The 16,574-nt window shown below is 34.5% G+C and overlaps 1 protein-coding gene and 1 long non-coding RNA gene across 2 annotated transcripts; both read right to left on the bottom strand.

The window, feature by feature from the left end:
• Positions 1–1,029: 1,029 nt before the first annotated feature.
• Positions 1,030–4,830, bottom strand: LOC104901999 (ricin B-like lectin EULS3). Its single transcript, XM_010689641.3, has 4 exons — positions 3,985–4,830; positions 2,994–3,113; positions 1,423–1,657; positions 1,030–1,283 (listed from the first exon to the last, which is right to left on the bottom strand). Coding segments are annotated over exons 1-4 (1,089 nt in total). The 5' UTR covers positions 4,717–4,830; the 3' UTR covers positions 1,030–1,281.
• Positions 4,831–9,193: 4,363 nt separating this feature from the next.
• LOC130589798 (uncharacterized) lies at positions 9,194–10,735 on the bottom strand. The gene is made up of 2 exons (XR_008967462.1): positions 10,289–10,735; positions 9,194–10,202 (listed from the first exon to the last, which is right to left on the bottom strand). It is a non-coding gene; the product is annotated as an uncharacterized LOC130589798 (long non-coding RNA).
• Positions 10,736–16,574: the final 5,839 nt, after the last annotated feature.

Consider the following 16,574-nt stretch of genomic DNA (forward strand, 5'->3'; position numbering starts at 1 on the left):
GTTTTTTTTTAAAAAAAATTCAGAAAAAAAGGAAGCGTCCACCATGGACGCCCCACCACTGGTGGAGGCGTCCATGGCAGGCGCCCCACCACATGGTGAGGCGCCTGCCATGGACGCCTCCACCAGTGGTGGGGCGTCCATGGTGGACGCTCCCCTGTTTTTTTTTTTAAAAAAAATTCAGATCTGTCAATGGTGGACGCTCCCATGTGGTGGAATTAATTTGACAAGAAACTGTAAATTTAACATTGGGTCCAGTTTCTTCTTATTCAAACTGTATATTTCTTCTTCTCCATTATGATTCTGGAATTAATAAGATGATGCAACAATCTACAGTTTCTCCCCTGTTTGAATAAGATGTAGTATAAATTTAAAACTTTTTAAGAGATGAGAGAATCTGTTATTTTGTGAAAGAAAAATACATAATGTGTGAATTTTTTTTTTTTACCGGGTATAATGTGTGAAATTGGAGAAGAAGAAGATGGTGGTGGTGGTGTGGTGGTGGTTGTGGTTGAGAGGAGAGAGAAATTGGTGGCGGTTGTGGTGGAGAGGAGAGAGAAAGTGAGTGAGTGAAGGGGAGGAGAGAAAAAAAAATACAGGTATATAAATACGGTATAAAAATACCGTATTTAGGGCGTTACTAGGAAATACTAGGGCGTTGTTTAGCAAAGCCCTTAGTAAACTTATGATTCATGCCTAATACTAATATTTAAACAGTCAAATTATTGGGCACACCTGTCAAAATTCAAGAACATTGTAGAATAGTATTCATGGAAGATTGAAATGACACACCAACCATTAAATACACACCAAAATAAAGGATATACATCTGGATCATAAAGAAGGCTGAAAGAGCCTATGACAACGAAATAAATCTGACAGAAAAGAATATTTAAGAACGTTTAGGAAACTTTCTGATTAGAAAAGAGGGCAAATTAAGAATGAAAACGTCTGAAATTAGGTCAAATAATTTAATACAAACACCAAAGCAAGAATTATACAGATGTAGTTTAATGTTGTTCACATGTACCATTCACACAAAAAGTATCTGTCTGTTTTTTTTTTCATTTAACAATCAAATGCATATCCATGGTACATTACATGAGGAAGCTTCAATCCACAAGAAAAACACAAGCTATCAGCAGCACCAGCATCACTTTGTATCTATGCATAAATTATTTTAACAAAGATTACACACGAAGAATAAACAAGCAAGCTGCAAGGCTTTGCTAACGCAGTAACGCGCTTCTTCACAACCACCAATCCCGTTGTTTATACGAGTTTTCCTGCATTTTGCACAAGACCAAACAATTAATTAAAAAGTTCGACTGGTTTTACTAAACACTTTTAAGAACGAAATACAAATGGAAACAAGAAAAGATAGGCTCGTTTTGATTCAGATGAAGGAGAGGTTCAGAGACTTACAGTAAGGGTAAATCTTCCATTGCTGATTTTGGTTGTCTCCCTTCCAGCACTTGTAAACAGCAACAACTGTGCCGTCATGGACTCCACCATGATCTTTGTCGCCATTAAAAGCGTCCATAACCAATTTAACGTTATTCACGTTCCTGATAGTTCTAAAACCGGAACCTAAGTCCTTGCTCTCCGTCCAGAGGATTGCTGAATCTAAATCATCAGGCTTGTAAGGGATCAATTGCACCTGGACAATGATTCAGTTGACGATTATTAATGTAATAACTTTATTGGTTAAAGAGAAGTATATGATATACTCAAGTCTCAAACTTAGGCTGCTTGGCTAACCCCATCCCGAGATTAACGCAAGAAACCAAAACCCAAACAACCCACATTCGACCCGAATTAACCCAGATTGAATTTGGTACTTTTACACAAGTTTGTCATGAGTTATGATCATAACCAGATATCAATCAAACCAAATCAAACCAAACCAAACCCATCGGCCCAAAATGTAATAGGGATCATTTTTTTTAAAGGCAAGATGAAGTCCCTTGCAAGGAAGGGGGGAAATTGGAAATCCTTCCTTGCAAGGGGTGAGATTCATTCCCAGGATCTCTGTTGATCGCAGGTGAAGACAATACCACTAGGCTACCACCTGCTGCTCAAATAGGGATCGGCATCATAATTTCAGAACAAAAAAACACCACAAAAAGTATTATGTCCCACTTACAAGGGAATTCTTTGATCAGGACTCCACACATTATTATGGAAGACACCTTATAGTGTAGCTGGAGCATATTATGGACCATAATATCTCAAACATCAATCTATTTGGACATTGACCATTACACCGTTGGTGGCCTTATTCAGGGTTATAGGAACAAACATGTGTACAAACAATAATCAGGAAGCATATATGAATACAAGAATATTTTACTTGATTTCCCACTGTTTGATACCGACATGATTCTTTGAACCAATGACTGTTTAAGGTGAATCCCCCTCCCCTTCTTTGTATTTTGTATTGCCTTCGTGGCTCATTTGGATTAAAAAAAAAAGACGGTTTAAGGTGAAATTACGAGTGCATAAACACACAGGTAAAGCTTAATACAGGATATTCATCAAATTGAATGGACCGACAAATCATAATCTTTAGCTAAACTCTAACCTTACACAAACTAAAAAATGTGGAAAATCATAAACTTCATCACTTCAAGCAAATTAGATTTTCATGGAAATAGTAAAGCAAGTTATAGCATCACAAGCATAACAGTAATTGCCTTTGAGGTAAACTCCAGATAAAGACCAATACTATCATTCCTGATTATGTTAGATCCGTGATACTCCAATATGGGTATAACACACTTCGACACTTCATTTTAGACCAAAATATCGGAGAACACTCATAAATAGACAAGTTTGGCTCTTGGACACGGCCCCATGTCCCACACGAGTATCTGAGTCCGAGTAAAACAGAGCGAATAGTAGTTTGCCTTCTAGTAAAGATATTTTAGATTCGTATACAATTCCGAAATTTCAAGGTTATGAACAGGGCAAATGCAAAACAAACTTCAACTCACCGGATGACCAGAAACTGAATGTTTAACAGCCTGCCCAGTAGATTTGTTCACCAATGCAAAACTTGGATATCCGTCTTCATCTTTCACCTTTGTGCTAAACTTCTCATCCTTGTACCAGTGCTGTATCACCATTCACCAATAAAAATTATATCAACATCAAAGTTCTTATATGATGTCAGAAAAATTGCCTATTTACGAACCTTAAAATTCAACAATTTGTTGAAAGAACACATTAAAATAACTACAAAAGAGTGCATTTTTTATCTAGTACAATCAAATTTTTACTAACTTTCATCAGATTCTTCTGCTACTGAAAGCCAAACTAAAGATTGAAGCTATATATACATATCTAAACAAGCTTTATACAATTATACTACTAGATCAAAACAAAAAAAAAAACCTTTTTCTCAAATCAAAAGAATATTAACAAAAGCAAGATCAGTTCTACTAATTCTCAATTAGACATCATCATATATTGTGGCCACAGATAAAGCTGGAAAAACTAAAACCAAAAAATTCTTAAAAAAATAAATCATCTTTGTAAACATCATATATTCATAAAATACAAGGTCAAAAACCCAATTTAAAATTTAGTAAAATGCAAATATTAAAAAAGGGGAAAAAAAACCTAGAAAATAATACATATACCACACATTTAAAATGTCCATAATATACAAAAGGGTAACAAAAAGTGTGAAACTTTACCATTAAATTAAGAAAACAAACAACCACATAAGTACTCTATAATATTAAGGTTCTATGCAACATCTTGACTTAAAGTAGATGTGAACTATCTTAGTTGGTTAAAGTCCGAAAAGATGGTACATGGGATTGAATCCCGTCTATATCATTCACCCTGTGACTCTGTGAGTCTGTGTACACCAAAAACCACCTTGATTTAAAGTGATTAGAAGGTCAAACACCCAAATTCAAAGACAATAAAATAACACAATTTTTTTTACAAAATAGAATCAAACCAAAATCAACTAACCTGGGTAGGATCATTATGATCAGCAAGAGTAAGAACAACCTTGCCATCACGAATTGCAACTGAATAAGTTGTTCCACCAGCTTTACAATAAATCTTATAAGTTGATTTATTTGCAAAATAACTCCCTAAATTAGATCCACCACCTTCACTACTATTATATTCATCACTAACATTACTTGATGAATGATGAAAATGCTGTTGAATAAACCCAGGTATATGAGGCCTAAAATGGTGGGACCCACCATCACTTTCTTCATTTTTCTTCTCAAATTCATGATTATCCCCAAATGATGAAGAATGTTGTTGTGAAGGGTAATTTGGGGATTCCATGTGGGTGTTGTGGGAGATGTGGTAAGCTCCGGTCACCTGCGCCGGTGGTGGGTAATTTTCTTGAGGGCGGTGAGAAAATGAGCCGCCGTAAGAGGGCGGCGCGTAGTCGTTTTGCGGCGGCGCGTGGGAGAATGAACCGCCGTAGGAGGGTGGCGCGTAGTCATTTTGTGGTGGCGCGTGGGAGAACGCGCCTCCGTATGAGGCTGGTGAGTAGGAGCCTCCGCCGTAGGAGCCCCCGCCGTAGGAGGGAGGTGGAGGAGGGTAGTTTCGAGGGGGAGAGTTGGGGTAACCTCCTCCGTAGGCGGGTGGTGGAGGAGGAGGGTATTCGTTGGGATTTTCATCGTCGCGGCGGTGATTGTGGTGGTTGTTGTGATGGTTGTGGTGGCCATGGGGGTATTCCATTTTTTGTATTGGTTTTTTCTTTCTCTTGGGTGGATGATTTGAATGTTTTGAGAGAGAGAAAGGGAACGTGGAAGAGTGTATGAATTATGGTGGAGATTTATAGAGAGGAGAAATGATGATGTGATATGATTGGATTATTTTGGATCTTTTTCTTGTTTTGGGTGATTTTTCTTTTATTTGTTTTGGGAGGTGAAAATGATTGGGGCTGAATCTTATGCGTTACACCTTTCATGAGTAGTTCAACTATTAAAAGAGAGCAAACAAAGATTGGCAAAGTCTTCTATGAAGTATGAACAATCTCATTAGAATGTGGATATTCTCTAACTTAGGGTGCGTTCTATTCAACTTATTGGACCTGAACTTATTCGAACTTATCTGAACTGAACTTATTGAACCTGAACTGAACTTATTGGAACTTATTAAACCTGATTGGACCTGATTCAACTTATTGGACCTGATTGGAACTTATTAGACCTGATTGAACCTGATTGACCTTATTAGACCTTATTGAAACTTATTGACCCTGATTGAAACTTATTAGACCTGATTGAAACTTATTAGACCTTATTGGACCTGATTGAAATTTATTTGACCTTATTAGACAAAAACATTGACCATGAATAACATAAATATTACCACTAATGTAAATACTACCCCTCAAAATTTTTTATGGAATAATTATTATTATAATTCGTCCTTTAAAAAATAATGATTATTAATTATCTCTTATGATAATTAATTTAACAAAAAAATTACTATTTACTCCCTCTGTTTTTTTTTATCATTCTCACTTTTCTGTGCGCGTCTTCCAATGCACGTTTTAAAACTTAAATATCTTTCATTATATATTAGTAAAAATTATAATGATTGAATATTAATAAAGTACTAATTGAGACGAATCAAACAAGACCCCACATGACTATGTTTTTTCTTATAAATTGAGAACATTTGAGAAGATTTTCTCTATGCATGAATAGTGTCAAGATTCCAAGTGAGAAAGATAAAAAAAAACAGAGGGAGTATATATTTGCCTATACATAACTTTCATCACTAATATATCTAATAGTGTTGTTTTAATTTTATAAAACACTAGTAGAAAATCAAAAAAATTATTATTATTATTATTATTATTATTATTATTATTATTATTGTTAACCTTAATTATTTGACCATGATTATAATATTATTCAATAGCAATATGAATAATCAAATAATAGACAATAATACAAGTATAATACTATACATTGTGGTACTTTAATAAAAAATTCTAATAATAACATAATCAGCTAATAGTAATATGAATAATAAAATAATAGACATAATACAAATAAATTATAAAATAATAGACATAATACAAATAAATAATAAAATAATAGACATAATACAAATAAATAATAAAATAATACACTAATACAAGTATAATACTATATGATTATTGTGGTACTTTAATTGAAATTCTAATAATAACATAATCCGCTAATAGTGATATGAAATTATGAATAACAAAATAGTGGATAATAATACAAATGTTTATTAAACATTGACTATTTGGACCTTATTGGACCTTATTAGACCTGATTGGAACTTATTGGACCTTATTAGACCTGATTGGAACTTATTGCACCTGATTGGAACTTATTGCACCTGATTGGAACTTATTGGACCTTATTAGACCTTATTGGAACTTACTGCACTTATTAGACCTTATTGTAACTTATCTGAACTTATCTGAACTTATCTGAACTTATCTGAACTTATTGGACCTGAAACTTAATTTTTTAAGTTGAACAGAACGCACCCTTAGTTGGTAAAGTTTTATAGAATTATAGTGATGGTATTTAATATTTGAGATTAAATTTTATCTATATCAACGTGTTTAGTCGCTCATTTACTCCAAAAACAATCTCACGAAAACTTGATGATTTCCCTCTCAGTTTCAAATAGTTTTTCCTTTCTCACCAATTTTATCTCATAAAAAATTTCAATAGAATGAGGGAAAAAAAAAAAAACAAGGTGAGTGCTAGAATTAAGGTTAAGCCAAATTGTTTGAAAATCCGATATGATTATATTGGTAATTTGATTTGAAACCAATTTTAGATTAGATTTTAAAGGCTTGAAAATCGTCCGGATGTAAATCATCTGAGTACAATTTTGTATAAGTAACAAATCTTTATATTTTAAAAGTTCACATTAAATAGATCAAACAAAATCATACCTAATATGATATATATTAATAGGTATCTACGACCAACAATGGCGAATCTTCATGGGGCAGGCCTGGACCTGCCCCCGTAGGTTTTTTTTGGAAAAAATGTGAAGCTTGTAGATTAGAGCCCAAAAGCCCAACATAAAAAAAAAGTTACACGTCAACTTGTTAAAGCAACTGAAAATCAACTCTTGTAAATTGGAAAACAAAAAATTTGAAAAGTGAATACCAAAAGGGAAAATCTGCAACTCCGTTAAAGCAACTACAAGTCTGCAACTCTGTTAGCGAAAATAGAAACTGGCGAACTGCAACTCTGAATTTTGGTATTATCTTTTATTCCTTTTCAATTCATTATACTAATTACTATTTACTGCACGGCTGCACCGTTTTTCTATTTGTATGAATCTTGTGAATTGTTATCACAATTCACACGACACTCATCGATCATCATAGTATTTCCATGTTTTTTTTTTTGCTTTTTCAATTGAAAACGTATTCATGTTATCAAGTGTGATGTGTGCTTTGTTTGCTTTATGACACTTGTGGTTTTGACATTTTTATAGATATTTTATTCCAATATTTTAGTTTAATCTATATTTTTACATTGGATTTGGAAGTAATATTCATATGTTCTTATAGTTTTATACTTTCACATATGTTAATATGTTATTGTGAAAAAAGCTGGCTCCGTGTAGCAAATCTTTCAAGATCCGCCACTGACGACCAAAGTTTTTTACTCGTTTACAAAACATAACGTATTAACGTGTAAACATTAAAAAGTGTTATAAATTCAATACAATAATGCAAAATTCCTAATGTATATTCATTTTATTTTGTGGCATCTGAAACCATTTTTGGTTCTCAGTTTGTAATCTAAAATGCAAATATAAACTTGGAAGCTTAAAAAACATGCTTATGGAGCAACTCTATCCATGGAGGATCAATTGGACATCCTTATTCCTTGGGAGGATTTTCCCTTAGAATTTCCTTTTGTGTTGAAAAATTAAGATGCAAGGATTCCTCGCGTGCAAGTGCAAATGTGTAAGTTATTGCACTTAAAATGGGCTTTTTCTGGGGCCGCTTTGTATCAAAGTATGTACTATATTTCATATTGCTAGCATGAGCTCGCTTGACCTACGGAGGCTGATATAGTATTAATATTATGGACATGTTGCCTCCTAATTCCTAAAGAATATACACATCTTGGCTTCTCAAAAAAATCCTTGGGCTCTTAGGGCCAGTTCTCTTCGGCATAAAATAGCCGGACTGAACTGATCTGAATTGAACTGATCTGAACTGAACTGAACTGAATTGAACTGAACTGAACTGAAATGAATAGTGATATGTGAGAGTAAAAGTATTGTCAAGAGCTGAACTAAACTGAACTAAACTGAACTGAACTGAATTGAACTGAACTGAATTGAACTGAACTGAACTGAAAATAAGCTGGGGAGAACAGGCCCTTAGTTCTATATGACTCTGGAATTGGATCTACTATTAAGGATGTAAAACATGAATAGAGATTTCTTAAAGGGGTTTTTATTAGATCGTTCATCTTATTTACACTGAACTATAATTAATTATAAATTCAAACGATTTTTTTTAAAAGCCAATTTTTATTGAAAAAATTGATTGCTACGCGTTCTTTGTTATGCACTTATGTTTCTCACATGTAATCGATGATTTTTATTTATTAAACCTTTTTTTTTTTGCTAAATATTTTAGTTTCTTTTTTCAACGAAAACTAATTTTTATGCAAAATTTGTTCAAAGTGAGTAGAGAATAACCTTAATCATTGGGTTCAGTATGCGATTTGGATATGTATAATTTTTATAAAGATTGGTGACGTTCTAGTTCTAGTGCATCAAGCATTTTGTGTTGAATTATTGGATTGTTAGAAAATGTAAAATTCTATATGATTAGCTAGTAGTAAGTGGTAACCTGGTATTTATTTCATAAGTTTATTTGGTGGACTAAAAGTATTAAAATTTCTATGTTACCCTAGTAATTTTGAATATTTAACATCACATTCCTTCATTTTTTATGTCATTAGTTATACTGTTAAGTGTTTATTTACCCTTATCTCTCTTAACCTCCATTATTCTAATGTCTCAGATGATTCCCCTCTAGCCTCTTAGAGCCTTAGACTCAATGGAACCATTTTGTCTGCTCGTTAAGTTGGTGTTGGTATGAGTATTTCAATGCTCATCGAGAAGTTCTTTTTCACATCGCAAAAAATTACATTCATTGAAAATTGAATTGCAAACTGAATGAACATCCAAAAAGATAGACACGAAGTAAACGAATACTAACATGAGCTTGACTAGCTCTTACAACCCATTTAAATTAAATCGACTACAAATAAATTACAAACCATCTTGTTAAATTTGCAGGTCCGAAGTTATATGCAAATGATATTACGGAAATTACATAGGGAACTTCCCTTGGGCTCTTGTTGGTAGAGATGATCTTTACATCTTGCATATAAAGATAATAACTTGTGATAAAAACTGTTGAGAAACTAAACCAAAACGATCTTCAATAATGCTGGATTTGCCTACTTTGTTCTTGTAGAACCAAAGGTTCACAAGACAATAAATCCTAAGGCCTTTGAAATGAGAAATCTTCCTTGGATCCTTAAGATGAAACTACCAATTAAGTCACTTTCTTTCGTGACTTTGTACCCTGTAAAAGGGGTTTTGTAGACAGACCCGTCTCGAACTATATAGAGGCCCTGTACGATCTCATATTTGAAGAATTCAATAATGTAATAGCTCATCCATACTTCATATTATCATATTATGAAAAAAAAATAGTCCAAATAAGTAGATAAACTTTGTCGTTTTACTACTTGAACTTTCTCTATTTTGAGGCCCTCACAATTGAGGGGCCCTGTTCCATGGAACATGTTGAACATGCTAAAAGCCGCCCCTGTTTGTAGAGGTCGAAATTTACCCAAATCAAATTTGAAGGCCTCCCACAAAGATTTTTTTTTTTACTGTGATGACTCCCGAAGTCATCGAAAGAACATATGGTGATGTAAATTCCTTTAACTCATCACCCAACAACACTGATCAATATCTGCAATCCTTAAAGAAGAAGATCGAACTGATTTAATGATAGATTTATGTTCTTTCAGAACCTAAGAACAAGGATCTTGATATAGATAAAGACCTTTGTTCTTCACCATTACACAACTACCTAAAGATACACCTGTTTAAGTTTGGTAACCCCCATGATGTACTTTTCGTAAAATTTGATTTCCTAGAGCATTACCTGTCTTAGAAAACCCAAATCCACCTAGTAAGACAAACACAAGAAAGCAAGACACCACGCGACAAACAAAAAACTAAACTGTGCCCAAACCTCATAATTGTCGTTGGAGCCGCCGCTTTAAAACTTCCAGCTTGGCACGCGACCCACTACTCTGTTGCCGTCAGACTTCCAGTGCACCAACCCACTGGTGTGGTGCGACGGTGAGAATTTCAAGATTTTGCTCCCAATTCTCAATATGGATTGAAGAAGATGGTGAAGGGGAAAGAAAAACTAAAGAGAAAAGAAGAAAACGAGAACTAAGACTGGGTGGGGAGCTCAACAGCCACCGACAAAGCACCGAGGCGGCTTGGGCAATGGTCGAGCCCCCTGAGTATGTGATTGACTGTCGTACACCTGTCAAAAATAATTCCTAACATAACCTCCTAAGAATGTAGTAGTGTAAGTATGGTCGAATTCACAGAGAGATGGTTATTTTAATCTAGCTTCTAATGTTTGGAAATTAAAAACTGAACATGATCACAAATAATGGAGTGAAAGGCTCTAACTAATACATAAAGAAAATCAAACTAAAAAGATCTAGGGAAATGGTTCACCATATTCATAATTATAATCTATCAAAATATTATCAATAGTTTAATTAATCAGATATATATCCAGAGCACAAGCTAATCCATCAACTAAGTCTTAACGCTCCCAAATCAACATATGTAGTACAGTCGCTAACGTAATCAGATTTGCTAATTATAGGTAAGTGTCTAAAGAGTATAGCCAACAAAATTGACCCGTACCGGTTGACCCGATGCGAACCCGTTTTGCACCCGAAAACAACGACCTAAAACCTGAAATAACCCGAACCGAATTAAAATAGACTAGAATATGACCCGAACACGAATCTACCTTACCCAAAATTGACCCGATAACTTTTGATGTGCTTTTGATAATTGAATAATTCTAGTAGATTCGGAAACTAGACTTGAATAGTCAGTCCTCGTGTTCACCTCACGAAATTCAAGAACTGATTTTGGTAAGGCTATCATGGTGGATAAAGGGAAACCCCTGATGTTTACAATGGTCAAAGACTCGACCGAATATAAACTGCCCAGAAATTCATTGATCTATCTCATGGAGACCCCTCAACATCATGAACTCAAATGGAATGTCGACGCTTCATACGATCCTAGATGCAATCTAAGTGCCATTGGCGGTGTTCTCCGAAATAAGGTGGGTGCCTTCATGTGCCTATTTTCGTTCCCAATCCCCCCAATGGAGATCAACTCGGCTGAAGTCTTCGCCATCCATTGAGCCATAAAGATATCACTGGCATCCAATATGGTGAAAAATCATCAAATCATCATTGAGTGAGACTCACATAATGCTGTTTCATGGAGCAACAATTCAAGTGGGGGCCCTTGTAACTTGAATTTTTTGCTAAACTTCATATGCAGCTCACCACACCTCGGCCTAAAAGTCTCAATAATCCACAAAGGCAGGGCCTCGAACGTAGTCGCGGACGCATTAGCAAAGCAAGGACTCAAAAGGGACGCAGATTTTGTTGCATGGCTATAGCTCGATGTTGTAATTTAGTAATGTTTGCTTCCTCTGATTTCTCTCCTTGAAAATGTAGTGGTGTCACAGTAAATGGAATAGAATGTAATAGCAGTGGGCTTTTAGCCTTATTAATGGAAAGCACCCAAATTATCAAAAAAAAAAAAAAAAAAACACAACAAAAGTTATGGTCATAAGAGTAGACATGATTCCTTTTCAACATTTAATCTAATGATTTTTCGCTTTGTTTTTGCTCAAACTCGTACTATGACATATCTAAATGATCCTTATGCAATGCAACTTCTTCCAAATGCTTCCAATCCTCAAGCTTAGCTAATCATACTAGAAATATATATTCCGCTTTGTTTTTGTTCAAACTCGTACTATGACATATCTAAACAATCCTCATGCAATGCATCTTCTTCCAAATGCTTCTAAGCGGCCTCAAGCTTAGCTAATCATACTTGAAATATGTATTCATGACCTAAAATTCATCAAAAACAAGTAAAATATCAAATAAGAGTACAACATTTGTAAGGCAATGAGATGTAACAATGTACAGTGGTTTGTGTTTTTGCTCAAGGATGGAAAGTCTCCTCTCCTCTGGGTGTGATTACTCACTATGAAAGTTTTCTCCTTTTGAGGAGGAATACCTAGGTTGAGTAGAGGTTTTTTTTTATCCTTTTATGAATTTAATAAAATTCGAATTTAATTTATCAAAAAAAAAAACATCATAACTTAAGAATATAATGCAAAATGGACCTATATATGAATCTAAATACTCTAAAAATGCATCCTAAATACACCTAAAAATTATATATAAATATGACACATCAATACATTTGCGAGTTAGGGTTTTCTGGTGGAGGAGGGAGTTTTCTTTCTTAAAGGAAAGGTGAAAGAGATTCCTATAAAGGCTATCACTATGGTCTATGCGTGAGATTCCTATGAAATATTTCAAAATATATCTTAATTTTTTAGGTAGAGTTGTAGTAAAAACTAAAATAGAGGGAAATTATGTTGATTTCCTTTTGGCTTTCCAAAGCAAAAATTTGACTTTCTTTAAAAAAATTGAATAGCTAAGGTAAATACTTGAATTTAAAATTTAAAATCATAAATGCAAATATTAAAAATAAATATTAAAAACAGTAAAGAGGTTGAAGGAATGCAGCTGTACACGAAACCCTCCACCTTAAGAAGGTGGGCCAATAATAAGATGGGAGTACATACCGGAGTAGTAAACAACAATGCAAAATGACTTATAGCTTGTTATTATTGTTATTTGTTAATGCATATTTCAAACATTCCATATGTGATATTACTGATATATGTACGTACAATACATGAGTCACAAGAATGACATATAATGGCAAATTAAACAAGCAGAATAATGGCAAGTACAGCTAAAAATTAAAATAGTAGAGCAAATTCAATATCCACGTACAACCCAAAGTTGTGGTCTAAAATAACACAAAAGTCAAAACAAAGAAAGTTCCGCCAAAATAAAACCACTCTATTTGTTGTAGTAAGAGAACACCAATACAATATTACAATGCAAGGAGAAGAGAGAAACTAATTATAAAGTTAATTCAAGAACACCAACACAAGGAAGGTAGAGAAACTAAAAATCAATTTTTTAATATATGTAGACCGTGGGGTTGTTATTGAACTCAAATTTTTGTCCTACAATTTGTTAATGACTTTTTCTTATTGGTTGATTGTACTATAAATGTTTATAAATTTTCATTAATAACAATCAACGAAATAAAATGATAGACAAATTTATTAGATAATATAAGATATTGTTTTCCGTTATATGACCAATAGCATTAATGATTTATTTGGTAAGCGATTATAAAAGACTTTAAGTATTAACTTATGAGTTGAGACAAATACCTTATTAGTGTTTATCAGTTATGATAGTAATACTTCATTCTTAAACATGTGTTCTTCTCTAATCTCTATAAATTTATAGTCTACTACTACCACTTAACACCACCTTAAATAATGATGATGTATGGTAGTGAAATTTTATTAAGAAAAGAGACGTCTTGAGGGGTGGACAATCCATAAGGCCATAACCACGGACATTGGAGTATAATTTATTGTCACCTATCAAACATGTTAGTATTATGGAAAACAGACTAAGATGTTATTAAGCTGAAAGTTTATACAACATAGATTTTTCTCAAAAGGTCGTTTCCTCCTCTCTCTAAAATTTTTCTCTGCCTTCTCTCTACCAACAACAAAAACCGCCTAACCCTAGCACTCGCCGGAGATCCGGCGCCGGGCAGGTTTCCGGCGGGTCTCCGGCGAGTTAAAACCATCGTTTTTCATCAACTTTTCCTGTCGGTTTTCCATTCTAGCCTTAACGCAGCTTCGTCAACTAGGTTTTTCCTGTTAGCCTCGTCGGCGCGTCGGCGGCGGGTCTCTTTTCGTCGCTCATCGTCTTTCCGGTCGCCTTGCTTGCCTTAGCTCCAGCATATCTCCGCCGTCTCCACCGCGCATCGTGAGTCCTTTTAGTTTGTGCTCCCCCTTCCCCTCTCCCCTGTTTCGTGCTTAGGGTTTCTCAGTTAGTGTCTCCCCCTCCCCCTTGTTGTCCCTTTTTTTGGGCCTCCCCTTCCCCCCTTAGTGTTGTTTCAAGGACGACACAGTACACATACATGGCTTCCCCTCCCCTTTTCCCCCCTTAGTGTTGCTGTAGGTGGTTGGCTTCCCCTCCCCCCTTAGTGTTGTGGTCGTAGTTTCTCACGGTGGTGGTGCTGTTATCCCTCTTCCCCTGGAATTTCTCTGGCTTTAACTGCTTTCATTGTCGAGGTTTTTGGTTGGTTTCGTCTGGTGTTGTTTATTATGGTGGTGGTAATTGTTACTTCAGTTTGTCTATGTCGTTGGTTAGGGTTTGAGTGGTAACTGATATCATGTTTGGGGTTTGTTTTCTCTGATTTTCATAATCGGATGGTTCTTCGAGATCTAACCTTGGTTAGATTTCTTTCTCGCTCGGTAATGATTTCATTTATCATTGCCTTGACAAAATGAAATCTGAAGGCGACCCCCCAATTTATCAATTGGGGTTTCAGCGTGTCAACTTATTTGAGCTTCTCCTCACAGGAGAAGCCTGCAATACCCTTCCAACAGGGTATTGAGTCACACAAAAATGTGACTTTCTCAACAAACTCGACCATCGAATTCCATGTGACAACAGATCCCTGGCATTGGTCTTGTCGCGAGTTCATAATCTCGTTGGTACCTAGTTCCCCCGCTCGTGACATCAGCTCTCTCCTCCTACTCCGTTTAGCCGGATTCCGGCGATCGTCATCTACTAGCAGAAGCGTCATCCACCAGATCGAGCCGCTTTATTTTAGTTTATGTTATTTATGTTTTTTCGGTTGTTGTGTAAGAGCGAGTCCCGCTCATTTTAGTTGTTTATGTTTCTTTGGTTGTTTTTAGCATTAGGTTGTACTTTCGTTTTTCATTAATGCACAATTTCTTCGATGTCAAAAAAAAACAAAATTCATATGGTTCAAAAATTGGTTTGAAAACCAATTTAGCATTAGGTTGTACTTTCGTTTTTCATTAATGCACAATTTCTTCGATGTCAAAAAAAAAAATTATGGTTCAAAAATTGGTTTGAAAACCAACTTATGTTAGGCTACTAACGTGCAGTATAAGGTTAAACAATTTATAAGTAAATAATTAACATATTGTTGGGATGAGCATTCGAATCATGGGCCTTGAAAATTGAGACGGTATTCCACTGAGCTACCACCTCTTCCTCTCATATTTCAACGTTATGGATGCTTAATATTTCTAAATATAATATATACGAAGTATAGATTATTTTTACGCATATTAATAATTTAGTTAACATTCGTTGTATTTACATTCGCATTATAAGCTAGCTAAACTTATACTGGTAATGAGTGATTAAATAACTTATAAAAAAAATAACAGTATTAAAAGTATATTTTGTGATAAATCAATTTATTTAAATTATAAAAAAATTATCAAATTATAGGAGACATTAGTGTTTTACAAAAATTATAGAAGCAATTATTACTCCCTCTGGCAATAAATTGGCTACTAATTTTACTAAATTGCGGACAGCAAGGCTGTCAAGTGTTACATGGCAATTGGCAACTATCAATCAATTTGCAACAGAACAATGAATTAGTTACATGACTATAGTCTATACCTTAACGTTATTGGACCCCTATTCTTAGAGTTAATTTTCTAAGTATTAATCACCATCATTATTATTACTCCCTCTGTTTCGAAATAGAGTTCCCATTTTCATTTTAGATATCTCAAAATATAATTTTCATTTCCATATTTAGTTTCACATTTTTCTGTAATTTGTCTAGTTCAATAAAACCGTGTCTCATCATTTATTTGCTTCTTGAATTTTGTTTTTTCCTTTGTTTATTCAACCAAAATGTTATAATTAATGTTTTTTCACCAATTATTCTCCATTTTCTCTCCTAAAATAATCATCTTTTTCCATACAACATTTATTTAAATAAATAAAAAATCTTTATTATCCCTCTTATGTTTTACTTGCATAAATTACCATAACAAAAGGAAAATGAGAACTATATTTTAGGACGGAGGGAGTGAGTGAGTATTATTTTAACCTAGATACAGCCTTCACTATTTTCCCTCCATAAATTTTTCCCGCCACTACATGCAGGATAGAGAAAGAAAATGGAGTACTGAATTTAATAATAACTCTTTTAGCAGTAGTATGTCTTTGTCTTTTGATTTGCCAAGTTATGCATTAATGTCAGTCACAATTAATAAAACTCCCCTGCAAAATATTTATTACAACCTTCCA

Source organism: Beta vulgaris, chromosome 8 (genome assembly GCF_026745355.1).
Source record: "Beta vulgaris subsp. vulgaris cultivar EL10 chromosome 8, EL10.2, whole genome shotgun sequence".
In the NCBI taxonomy this organism is placed as follows: Eukaryota; Viridiplantae; Streptophyta; class Magnoliopsida; order Caryophyllales; family Amaranthaceae; genus Beta; species Beta vulgaris.

Bases quoted from the DNA above. Each gene is read 5' to 3' on its own strand.
- LOC104901999 (XM_010689641.3), bottom strand. From the start codon at position 4,716: ATGGAATACCCCCATGGCCACCACAACCATCACAACAACCACCACAAT. The intron at 3,114-3,984 runs GTTAGTTGATTT...ATGGTGATACAG, and splicing joins ATCATAATGATCCTACCCAG to CACTGGTACAAGGATGAGAA. The intron at 1,658-2,993 runs GTGAGTTGAAGT...ATCATTGTCCAG, and splicing joins ATTCAGTTTCTGGTCATCCG to GTGCAATTGATCCCTTACAA.